The sequence below is a fragment of the Engraulis encrasicolus genome, chromosome 7 (genome assembly GCF_034702125.1).
Source record: "Engraulis encrasicolus isolate BLACKSEA-1 chromosome 7, IST_EnEncr_1.0, whole genome shotgun sequence".
Lineage (NCBI taxonomy): Eukaryota > Metazoa > Chordata > Actinopteri > Clupeiformes > Engraulidae > Engraulis > Engraulis encrasicolus.
Window position 1 is genome coordinate 42,806,143 of NC_085863.1, and position 13,214 is coordinate 42,819,356.

The 13,214-nt window shown below is 42.1% G+C and overlaps 1 protein-coding gene across 1 annotated transcript in view; it reads right to left on the reverse strand.

The window, feature by feature from the left end:
* Window positions 1–6,745: 6,745 nt before the first annotated feature.
* ubl3a (ubiquitin-like 3a) overlaps window positions 6,746–13,214 on the reverse strand; it is a 49,864-nt gene continuing 43,395 nt past the window's right edge. The window contains exons 4-5 of the mRNA XM_063203615.1: window positions 10,061–10,138; window positions 6,746–9,263 (exon numbers count right to left, since the gene is read on the reverse strand). Coding sequence (XP_063059685.1) covers window positions 9,211–9,263; window positions 10,061–10,138 — 131 coding nt within the window. The 3' untranslated portion in view covers window positions 6,746–9,210. The remainder of the gene's footprint in view (window positions 9,264–10,060; window positions 10,139–13,214) is intronic.

Sequence of the window (13,214 nt, forward strand, 5' to 3'; positions counted from 1 at the left end):
AGCTTTATTTTTTTATTCTACACGTTGCAGTGTGTCATCAGTACCTTCAAAACCCCATGTCCGAAAGCAAGATTTAGAATTTGACAATACCATAATAATGGTTTAAAATGAAATATACAAACATCATAGCTACTGTCATCAAGTATTTTGGATAATTACTCAAACTACATGTATGTACAATGTTTTATAAACCTCCTTTTTATATACTTTTTAAACTATTGAACATCTGTCCGGACTTTTAGTCAACACCGTAAGATTTTTTTAAATACAAAAAAATCTACCATTATTGTGGTCAGCTCACACTCTAAGCAGCCTGGTTCTACTCCCTGTTTGGTATACATGCCTTGGAGACACTGTTCTGTTAAGGTCACATTTAATATTTGATTTTATCAATGTATCTTCAGGAAGACCACCTATGTCACAACCATAATGTGTCAACACCATAATGCATAAAAATAAGCGTTATTTCATTATTTTGTATAATAAAAGCATAGAATAACTTTATTGGCAAGTCCTTAAGCGACTGCTGATGTACCAGATGATTTCTGTTAGAAAATCATGTGTTATTATGAAAAGTAGGTTTATTTGTCAATTCCGTAAGAGTCAACTCCATAAGATTTTCTTATGGAGTTGACATGCAAAATCTTATGAAGTTGACAAATTCACCAAAAACTGCTCAATATGCTAATATGATATTCTTTTAAAACGTAGAAACAGGAGGAAAAGTTATTTTAGGATATTATATGTATATTAATGTGCATATAATGCATATAACTACACATTTTTTCGATATATGGACAAAAAAGTTAAAACTAAAGTTTAATTCAAAACAAATAAACATTTTAAAAAGAGAAACGTAAGAATATAACAAAACTACGAGATAAACTGTGAAAAAACATTTTGCACTAAATAGGCTCCAAAAATCAGACCAGTTTGTCAACTCCGTCAGTTTTTCTCAGCACTTTCAGGTGTTTTTGTAATATTTTGGGGAAAAACCTAATTCTTTAATCATCTTTTTTTGTTCAGACAATAAAGGGTCATTAGATCTATACTACCATGTATTTTAACCACTTAAGGTGTTTTCCTCATGGTTGCAAAATAAAAGATAAAGTCTGAAAATGCCAATTTTTCGAACTCTGTGTGTTAATAACAGTCTTAAATTAAAATTTAAATATATATATTACATATTATTGTACACTAAGGTAACTAATTATCATTACAATACAAATCAGAGCTAAAGATTCTTGTTGGACTATTATAATAATTTAATTATGTACTTTTCTTGTGTCTGACGGAGTTGACGAAAATCTAGGTGTGAAGGTAATCATGTTAATTTGTTAAAAATGCCTTTTTACCTGGAGCCTGTGTTTTTACATGCCTGAAAACGACACATATTTATCTACATTTATATATAACCATCAACAACATATTTAGCATTTTCAAAATCAGGTTTTCAAAACGCGTTTTGTCCCATCTCTCAAGAATCCCTGATTTACTAAGTGCTGCTAACAATTAACTTTTCAAGTGTTACGTAATAAAGCTTTAAAATGTAGGCCTATTGTTCTTACAAAGCAGGGGAGTCAAATTCAAATTTATAGTGGGCCAAAATCAAAATCTAGGACCAAGCCATGGGCCGAACTCAATGTGTGCATATATTTTTAAATGGGCTAAAATTGAGCATGCACACTAGCCTGATTATCATCGACTTTCAAATCTCTTCGAGACTTGGTTTGACCAAGAGGATAACAATTAACACTTCCCAAACGGCATTTCCCAAATGGCCTCCCTTGGTTTGCTAATGATTGTTTGCTTCCCAACAAAGTCAGAAAGTACTTGCATTGCTCTTGACCTGACTGGTAGCAACGCTGAAGCTGTTGTGTCACTAGGAGGGCATGGCCTGGCTACATGCACACATGTAATACTCCAAGACAAATTTCACAAAAACCCATTTCCATTGTACTACTATGGTAGGTCAAATGTGCCTGCCCTGCACATACAGTCAATCCGGAAATTATTCACAGCGCTTCACTTTTTCCACATTTTGTAATCTTACAGCCTTATTTCAGCCATGGATGGCAGGGTAGAGAGAGGTAAGGGTGAGATTCGAGTTCTTAAGTTCTACAAGGCTGCATACCTATGTGTGTATGACTTTGAACATTCTAAAACTGACAGTTGGCCAAGGAATGTCTGTGAAAATATGTGCTGCACTGACAGAAATATAAGGGATGCCCAGTGTAACGGAGGCCAACAAGCAGAGTGTGGCATGTATCGTTAGTAAACATCCTTCCGAAACCTCATACAGTATCGAAAGTGTAGAGCTATCGCACTGGCCCTTAAGCTCAGCGGTACCCTGTGACTCCCATACCCGGACCGATGCATTGACAAGGTGGAGAGTTCGAGCCCCTGAGGGGGACGGACTGTGCGGGAATACTTCGGTCACACTGGTGCTGTGACCCTGATGGGAGTGACGTTTAGGGGGGTGTGTCTAACGGGAGGCCAACTAGCAGTGTGGCGTGAAACGTAAGGAAACCTAAGCTGACCATCTAACAACATGGTAGCGAGTAAATATCTTCTGATCTCAGTCATTATATGTGCTGGGATACAAATATGCTCTTTAAGAGGATATATAAAGATTTTTCATGCAGAAGTATCAATTTTTTCTTCCGAGGTCGTCTGCATGAAAAATGTGAAGAAACACAGCTTTCTAAAAAGTTTGGGGGTTCGTACGAAAAATGAAACAAAAATATCAGAAACAACATATGTGGAGCTCGTGGCACAACTCGAAGGGGATCGAAATATCATTTTAATACCGCCATTGGATTACATGCTACGATTTTCGGCTAAAAACGTTGTTGAGGTCCCATGAAATCGGGGGAACACTTTCACGTCACTTTCAAGCTCAATGGACTGGCTCTTTAGCTAAGCTAAAGTGTAACTCCCATGGTGGTGTAGATTCAAAACTGATATGAAAATAAAGCAACAGCTATTTACTTAACCGCATATCAGAGACATGTGGTAGTATGCCTATCCCGTGTGCATTGAACCAAATAAACAAAACAACTCTTAGAAGAACTCCAAGAACTCAAAAAGACGAAACAGGAAGTTGTTAAGTTGCGACAAATCTAGTCATAGGCCCTAATGTCTGTAAATTGAATTTCTATTCTAAATAGGTCCTATCTTTTGACCTCCAATTAATTTCTGGAGATATTACACATTTTAAAAATATATTTTATGATATTAAGATATTAAACAAAATAAAATTAAGGGGTGCCAATATTGCTGAATGGGACTGTATGGGGAGTGTAATGGTTTCAGCTGCATTGAACACACCGGTTGAAGTTCCTCAAAGTTGATTGCTTCCCGACAAAGTGGGTGGAGTTCCCCAACCCAGCGGAGCTCAGAGTACTTGAACGAGCTCTTGCCCTGACTAATCTAACATTGAAGGACTAATATACAGTGAGCCCACAGGACAACAGAATTATGAAGAGGCACATTGTAAGTAGGCTACCAAGTACCAAATGAAAGTGTTTTGCCTCTTTTCCACTGCCAGTTTTCTGCTAGTCCTAGGCCATCACTTTTTTCTTTACGATTGAGCTGTGTCGTGCCTATTTGAAAAGCAAAAAGTTGTGGCCAAGTCGCGCTGTGTTGAGCTGTAGACCTGGCAGAAAAGCGGCAGTGGAAAAGAGGCTTAAGTGATTCCTTTTCTAGCTTTAACAACCAATTGTGTACATGCACGATTTCAATCCATTTATTGAGTTAATATTGGCCCCTGACTGACTTAGTCCCTGATTTTGATTTTGGCCCACTGTGAATTTGAATTTGACACCCCTGATCCACTGCTTTAGGAATGGAGATAAAACAGACCATTGTTGGCTATAAATTTAGTAAGAATCAGAAACCACAAGCCGTAGCGATTCTCGGGCAAGTAGGCCTAGCCCAGTGTTTCCCAACCAGGGGTACGTGTACCACTAGGGGTACGCGAGCACACCACAGGGGGTACTTGGAAAAATGTAATACAGTATTTCTCAATTGGTTTTGTACATTTCTCGAATCTCTCTTGCTATTTGCAAAACATAATAGCCTATTCATTCTCACAACAGCTTTAACAAATGGCAAAACACAGTGGATGACCTGCAAAACCAAGTCTCTTGCTCAAAACCCTTGCTTTGTCTTTCAAAACCAAGCTTTTGTGTCACTGAACGTGTCAGTGCCAGCAGAATGGTTAGTTATTGTGTCATAGTGTATGGACAAGCTAGTCAAATCAATTTGTCATGTTGTCAATTGACTAGTACACTCTTGAGGATCTTTTCTGTAGCGAAATGTTGTTTAGATTGGATGGGAAATGTTGAAACTTCAACTTTATATTACATTGATCAGATGAACTTGTACTAGATATACATTTAGAGTATGAACTATTTATTGACAGGTTTTCTTATTGCAAAATAGAAAAAAATAGCCAACTCGGTTGAGGAGTCAAAATGCGCCCTCTACCACCCCTTTTCACTTGTCTTGCAGGACCATGCCAACAAAATATAGAACTGTAAAGCAAAATAAATTCGAAACAATACACTAATACTGTATAAAGTGTTGTTTAAAGTGTTGTGAAATTCTAGGGAAATATTGTAATTTTGCATGGAGCGTAATGATAAAGGGCACATGAGGCATAGAGTAATATAATGCAGTACAGTGCCTATTATTGTATTGCATGCCTGTTTTCTCTTTCCCTTCTACTGCTTTTGATTAGATAGTCAATATTTACCAGCGAGAAATTTACCAATTCACATCACATTTATTGACAAAAATCCAATGGAAATTATACAGTGCTTAACACATTATGGCAGCTTGGTAAATCATTTTGCATGGTAAGACTTATACTATGACATAGGGCCCAAATGTTTTGGGGTTTGAGATAGTTTTGTGTATTCAGGGACAATGCTTTTTGAGTGATATGACAAAAGCAATTGATAATGTACGAAAAAGCTGAGAATTGCACACAACCATCTGCATGGTGATGAAAGCATTTGCTAAATGCTGAAAACTATGAGAAACGTGTTTTACCATGTGCACAGATAACAGCAGGAAGTCACAATTGAACAAGAAGTTTTGAGAATGATTATTATGTTGTGGGAAATGTACAAAACCAATTGAGAAATACTGTAATAGAAAATATATGGAGTGTGGTCACATTGGGATAGAGGAACAGATATAGAGCAAGAGTGAGGGGGGTACTCATCATATGACAAAATTGCTTAGGGGGTACGCAGGACAAAAAAGGTTGAGAAACATTGGCCTAGCCTACTCAACTGTCAAAAGAAGGGAATCCAAGGCACTCTTTACATACAAGCCTTTTATTTTAACATGGCCATTTCCTCTTGAAAATAAGATGAGTTTTGTTTTGCCTGACTTTATTAGCATCAAAGAATTCAGCAATTTTGTCTGGTATTTATCTTAAAAGGGTAATGTAACAAGCAAACCGTGAACGCAAATAAAAAATACATCAGTTGGCTGTTTCAGAGTAGACTGCCATGGGCTTTTTGTTTTCAGTTTTCTGACATTCCCTATAGCTTTCCAAACTGTTGTGCTTCAAACAGTCTTGCCTTATGTACTGGTAGGTAGGCTTACTTAGTGACAAGTATAAAAAGGACTGTAGGCACTTCTGTGATTACTTATGAATAGCACTTGCTCTAACTTTTTCTGACCACTAGATGGAGGCACACACTCAGAAATCTACCTCGCCAAAGCCATGAGGATGACAGGATCCTGGTCTTCAGTGAAGAATGACCAAATGCTCCTCTGTAATACAATTGCATGACAGACTTTATCGGCATAGGATAACCTTTTGCTCTGTCTGATAACTTAAGTGTAGTTATTATTTAAAACAGCTGCATCTGAAGCTCAGTAAACTTGTCATTCATCTGGCCATTAAAAAAACTGTGGACATGATAGTCCTGCAGATCTGATATTGTGATTTTACTGACGACTTTTGTGAAGTATTTTTACACACTGGTACAATCGTCATTCTGATTCTCCCGACTATTCACTACTTTGCTTTGACGATTTGGGCACTACAGTACATTGTAGGCTACAGGTCAAAGTACGCCAGATTAAATGGTGTGAGGAAAACAAGGAATGTGCTTCGAGTAAATATTTGGAGCAGGAAATCCAAGCTTTCCCGTGTCACTGCCCAGCGAAGTGGTTTATGGGAAAAGTTCTCTCGTGAGGGGAACATTAACAAAGAACTTTAAAGGAAATAGCTGAGGTAAATAATAGGTCACTTTGATTACACCTGTGAGTCATCACTGCTGGCCTACCAGAAGGATGTAGACATCACATGTAACAGGAATAGGTGTTAAAAAACAAAATGAAGAAAGATACTTCACTCTTCACTCTTCTTTTACTTCTCTCATTTAACATCACCAGGTTACTGGCACAAGCTATAAAGTACTGTTAGTACAGACGCTGTGCTGACACTGATAAGAGAGTTGTGAGATGATAATGATTTGCCCTTTCATTTCTTTAAAATATATATATATTTGATAGGACAGTGCGAGAGAGTGACAGCCAAGTATTGGGAGAAAGTGATGGGGAAGGATTGGAAACCTAGGATAGGACCTCGGCTCGTAATCAAACCAGGATCCCTGGATTTATGGTACAGCACCTTGGCCCACTGAACCGTGGCCCCTCAATCTTTGCCATTTCTGATGGGACATGAATATAACAAAAGAGGAATGAAGCACCAGTCCACTTCAATAGTTCTTTAATTCTGTTTATAGAGATTCTCCATTTGTAGATGGTAGGGCAAAGCATTAGTTCTATTTACAATCAGTTTGAAAACATTTTGCTCTGTACAGATTTGAATCTTGATCAATATGAATAATACTCTTTTTAGACCAAGCGATGTGTTATAAAGCATTTCCTTAAAGCAAAAAAAACAAAACAAAAAAACAAAAGAACCCACAAGATAACTCATTGTATTATCAACAGCTGAAAACAAACAAAAAGTTAAGGAGAAACACAGTACAACTTGTAAATGATTAGGGGTATCTTGCTGTAAGTACGAGACACTGTCTGCAAGTGACGTTTTTTCCTAATGTTCTAATCATATTGACAATCATACACTAAACACCTATATATACCGATAAGATCTATACTTATGCTCTATATAAGATTCATATTAAATATAATCTACACATATGTAACCTAGGAATACAATTCCCATGTGGAAAAATATCAAAAGAACAAAAAAAATTACAGGTTAAGATGAATGAGCACATGCTTCACTGTTGTGCAAATGGATTTCATTACATGAAGACCAAAGAAAACGAAACAAAAGAGATGCCAAAATCACTCCATAATCATCATCTGGCTTTTACTGCAAAACCTCAATTTCCACTACGTGTAGACGAGAACATGACAAATAAACAGGACAAACAAACAAACAAACAAACAGACAAACAGACATGGAAAAGAAAACATGTAATAGAAATCGAGGAGGTTTTAAAATTCCCTACATGACGAAGCCGTTTTTATTAAACTGATGAAGGCAGACAACACTGATTGGTCGAGAATGAACATGTGGTGTGGACTGTCATCACCCAGCCACAAATATCAGTGAAGAACAGCAACTCATGTTGGTTTTTTTTTGCTTGTATCGTGCTGATTAGACCTTCATATGAGACCGAGGGGGGACTTACACAACACGTCTGCATCGTGTCTGCATCAAGTGTTGGAATTGCACTACAAAATGTTAGGAGATTCGTCCATATCATGTGCACTTTTTAATACAAAAAATGCATACTGATTTTAAGGAGAAAGAAAAGAAAAAAAAAACAAACAAACAAACAAACCAAACCAAACAACAGCCAGATTCACTACACGTTCAATCAGGCACGTCAACACTTGGTCTACTAGTGTTGGGGAGGAGAATAAAAAATAAAAGATTACACGCGTTGATTAAATCAGTGGTTAGAGCACACTACTGTACTTGCTTCCTGGTCAGAGCATGGCAGCGCAGCGTGCACATAAGTATGGGCGGGGATAGCTGAGAGTCCTCGGCTTCATTCATTTTTAGGGATGGGGGGCCGGGGGTGGAAAGGAGGGGAGGGGGGAGCAGCTCAGCTGCTTATAGGAACTGTCCATTCACATGAGGGGAAGGGGGTGGGGCTTGACTCAGGTGACCAATTGGAGGTTTAAGAAGCGAATCGCGTCTGCATCTTCTGCTTCTGTAAGGTGAAGATGGGATGCGGGGTGGGTGGGGAGTTTAGGTAGGGAGTTTTCGGGGTAGATTGGGTGAAGGAGGAGGGGGGGGGTTGGGGGGAATGGGGCGACTACGGCCCATCTGACCCTGTGAATTTCCTATTTCCTTCTCTCGCACCCTGGACCAACAGTCTCGAGACCAAAAAAAAAGGACAAAAAATCCCCAGACGTTGGCGGGAACAGCCCTGGCTCGGAAGAAACGTTTACGTTTTTCGCTATGTGCAGAGACACACACAATAAACAAGATGGGCGCCGCCGCCTCCATGTGCAAACTGTGTGTTGTTATGTGGCATGTTTTGTTATGTATGCAATGTGTGTATATTATTTATACATATCTATATATGTATTATGTAAAAATGGAGAGAGAGATTGGAGGGGGGGGGTGATAGAGAGGTTTAAAGAGGGAGAAAAGTTCATAAAAGGCCGAAAAACAGGGCTGGACTTTTCTAGGAGGTTCTAGGACAGGATGCATTGGACGGCGAAAGTGCTGCTGGATCTGACGGAGAGATGACGATGATGACAAGGAGGGCGACGGTGAGTTGACAGTCCTTCCTGATGCTCCTCTCCTCAACGCCTCTTGGCCTAGTGCTGCATTCACTCCGCTTGGCTCAGCTCAGCTTCTACTCCGCTCCTCTTATACAATCTCTCCACCAGTCTGATGAATGCATTCCATTTCTCCAGGGTCTGTCTGTGCCAGTGTGTGTGTGTGTGTGTGTGTGTGTGTGTGTGTGTGTGTGTGTGTGTGTGTGTGTGTGTGTGTGTGTGTGTGTGTGTGTGTGTGTGTGTGTGTGTGTGTGTGCCTGCATGTGTGTGTGTGTGTGTGTGTGTTGTTGTATCTCAGCAGCATGGGAGGCAAACTACAGATGCATCCTGTTCAGTTTGGGGGGGTCGGTTGGTTGGTTGGTTGGTAGATAGTGGGGGTGTGGGGGTTAGGATGGAGGCGACATAACGTATCTACAGAATTACACAGCAGTTGCTCTCTCCAGTCTTCTCGCGGTTCCTCTGCCCTGTGGTCGGGAGATAAGAGGGCACCAGAGAGAGGGAGGAATTTAGCACTGGAATAGGACTGCATTTCCAAGAAGAATTGCTGCAATAATCACACTAGAATCACATCAGGAAGGAATTTAGCACTGGAATAGGACTGCATGTCCAAGAATTACAACTGCAATAATCACACTAGAATCACACCAGGAAGGAATTTAGGAACTTTCTGGCAATGGCATGCACTGGAATAGGATTGGTCTTTTGAAGAATGACTGTTATAATTACAAGAGGAAGGAATTTAGCACAGGTACAGGCATGAACTGGACTAGACTGTATTTCCAAGAATAAATAATTATTACAGTAGAATGACATCAGGAAGCAATTTAGCAGTTTGTAACAGCATGGAATAAACTAAACCGTATTTTAAGAATAAACAGTCACTATTATCAGAGAGAAAAAGAAGGGATTTAGCCGTCATTCTGACTGCATGAAATGGACTAGACTGCATTTGTGAGAATTAGTAATAATCAGTTATCCTGTTTGATTAGCACTTGCTTATCACTTAGCAAGGTGCACTTGCTTACTAACTAGCCAAAAGAAAGAGAGAGAGAGAGAGAGAGAGAGAGAGAGAGAGAGAGAGAGAGAGAGAGAAAGAGAGAAAGAGAGAAAGAGATGAAGAGAGAGAGGGAGAGAGACAGAGTGAGACAGAGAGAGACAGAGAGAATGAAAAAGGCATAGAACACAGCCCGTGCATGCAGAGCATACATTGAAGCCTGCCGTGTGAAAATCCGTCAAAGGCTGGAATCTTAAAAATGGTTACCTTGGGAATTTGGCTCGGGCAACGTCTCTCTGGCAACTAAATGCATCACTGTGGTCTTTCCATTGGGCAGTTTTAATGCTGAAAGACACAAACACACACACAGAAGAGAAGAGAAATTACTGGGGCTGTTCTGAACATTATTGGGCAATGCATCAGGAGCAGCATCAATCAAACCCCCTTTTTCAGGTCAGGGTTTTTTCCCCTCCCAACAGCAGCAGCAGCGTGATAAACCTTAATGGGCATGGAGTCTGTGGAGGGCAATGACAGAGGGCATTAACCCTCTATTATTATATGGTTGTGACGTCATCTGTCGAATGCTCCATTCATTTCAACGGGGCTCCCCAACGTTCGGACGTCTGTTATTTTTCGATAACGGACGGGTTGGTCTATAACAGACCGCTGTCAATGGCAACAAGACTTTTCACTGCTAAAGCGACTTTTCAACAAGACTCTAATCAGCTGCTGTGATAGACAGCACCCGTTGTCCTGGCTACCGCTGTCAATGGCAACAAGACGTTCACTGCTAAAGCCACTGGCTTGTATACAAGTCAGTGGCTAAAGCGAATGTTTCATATCACTCCGCAGGGGGTCCGGTCTTTTGTCACTCTAATCAGCTGCTGTGATAGACAACACCTGTTGTCCTGGCTAGCCTACCTAGCTGTTGCCTAGCGGTGTTCCACAATGGCACTGTTTTGTTTTGCGCAGCAACAATCTTAACATTAAATAGGTCTAAAGAAATGTCCCCGCATGTGTGAATCATTTAAGTATATCCATATAATAAGCGGGTTAACTTTCGGCGAGTCGGTCGCTTTGTGGAATAGCAGCACTTCAGAGAGAACAAGACCCCTCCGCTCCGCGTCGGGGTCTAAAGATTCTCTCTGTCGTGCTGCTATTCCACGGTAGCGACCTTCTCGCTGAACGTTAACCCTTACTTAAAGCCCTATTAGGGTGTTGTGGAGGAGATGCTCCTCTCCTGCCTGCTGCTGTGTGGGTTTGACATGGTGCAGAGAGAGAGAGAGAGCCACACAGCACGTCACCAACAGGCCCTCCTCCTCCTTATCCCTCTCCCATGCACAGTCTGCCATCAGTTGGGGTCAGTTCAGTCAGTCAAGATTTTTTTGGTCTTTTTCGACTTTATTCGACAGGACCGTCTGAGAGGTGGACAGGAAGCGAATGGGGATATTGAAGGGGAGGGGTCGCAAAGAACCTGGGACGGGAATCGAATCTGGGCCAGCCGCATGGTAAACAAGTGCCCTACCCGGTTGGCCACGGCAGTGCCCAGTTCATCTGCCAATGCCCAGCCACATGCACCCTTAGTCTGGCATCCAGTTTGGATCATCGGTTGGTGATGTTCCCCCCTCTTTCCCTCCCCCACTCCCTCCTGAGCCCAGATGGTGCCGGATAGGGTGCTGGTGTGGATGGCTGATTGGGGAAGCTGATTGCTGCTTTTGCTGACATGTTTTGGCCTGAGACCTGACTGTTACCTTGCTGTCGCCTTGGCAAGTACTGACACTTGCAATGATACTCCTCCCTTCCTCCTTCCTTCCCTCCCTGCCAAGCCAGGCCCGATACCCAGGCCAGCATCCAATTGGTTCATGGGCTGGTGATGCTCCCCTCACTCCCTCCCTTTCCAGCCCAGATGGTGCCAGTTATGGTGCTGCTATGAACAGTGTTGCTGTGGCTGCTGACATGTATTGACCAAAGACATTGCTGTTGCCTTGGCTGGAGTGTGATGCCTGCCCTCCCTCCCTTCCATGCCAGGCCTGATACCCCAGTTAGCATCCATTTGGCTCGGTAATGCCTAGCCCCTTGCCTTGTCTTCTATCTGTAATTGGGTGATGCGCTAACACTCCCTCCCCAACCCAAATGGTGCTGGTGTGACTTATAAATTGGGGAAGCAGTGTTTCTGATGTCGTCATGTTTTGGCCCCAAGACTTGACTTGTTGCTTTGGCAATGAGCCCTGACAATCCCACTGATGTGATGCCCTGTGTCCCTTCCTCCCATCCCACAACTGATGCCCTAACTAACATCCAATTGGTTCATTGATTTGTGCTCTTCCTCCTCAACTCAGATGGTACTGCTGATCCAAATGGTCTGGATTGTGGACTGCCGAGTGTGGACACGTTGCTGACTGCTGCCTTGGTGTGCAGCAGAGTACTGACACCAGAAATGGTCTGATGCTCGTCCCTCCCTGCCTTGCTGCACCTCGCTTCATCTGTTTAGTGGGCTCATTTGACAAGGGGCTGGTTGGTTATCTCCCCTCTCCTCTCAACACAGATTATCTTGGTGTGGATTGCCGGAAATGCTGCTGCTGCTGATATTGCTGACATATTTTGCCTGGCTGTTGCCTTGGCGAGTACTGACATGCACATTAATGGCCAGGGCATAGGGCTGGGGCTGGGCAGCAACTAGGCATGCTCTCCCTCCATGCCAAGGCTAGCATCCATTTGGGTCAGCTCATCACGTGCTGCTGCCCATCCATCCCCATGCCTTGTCCATTTTGTTTGGATCATTGGTTGGTGGTGGAGTACCCCCCCCCCCCTCCCTTCCTGACCCAGCTGATGTTGGTATGGATTGTGGGAAACATTGCTGCTGCTGCTGACATTTGGCCAAAGACCCAACTGTTGCCTGACCATTGCCTTGCCGTGGTTCAGTCAATGCCAAAACCCCATGGCCTGTCTTCAATCCATTTGGTTATGTTTCATTGGTTTGGTTGGTTCATTGGCATGTGTTCATGGTTGGTACTTTTCTCTCCTTCCCCTTCTCAACCCAGATGGCAATGGTGTGCATTACAGGAAGCAGTGTTGCTTCTGCTACTGCTGCCGCTGCTGCTGCTACTGACAAGTTTTGGCACTAGACTCGACTGTTGTCTCCATGGTTGTTGCCTGGGTGTGGAATACTGACACCCACAATGTGATGCCAGATCAGTCCCTGAAAGCCACCTGGGAAACTCCCATTGTCATTGTGACATGGCGGGTTGGGAACAGGGGGTATGGAATCAAACCGGCAACCCTGGGGATTACAAGCCTGACACCCTAACCGCTTACTCATGACTAGCCTGCTGCATGTGTACACCAAAAATACTGAATCAAACCAAGATATCGCAAAACACGCCCACTCAATGCAAATGTGCTCAAGTTGGGTCTCCTAAGG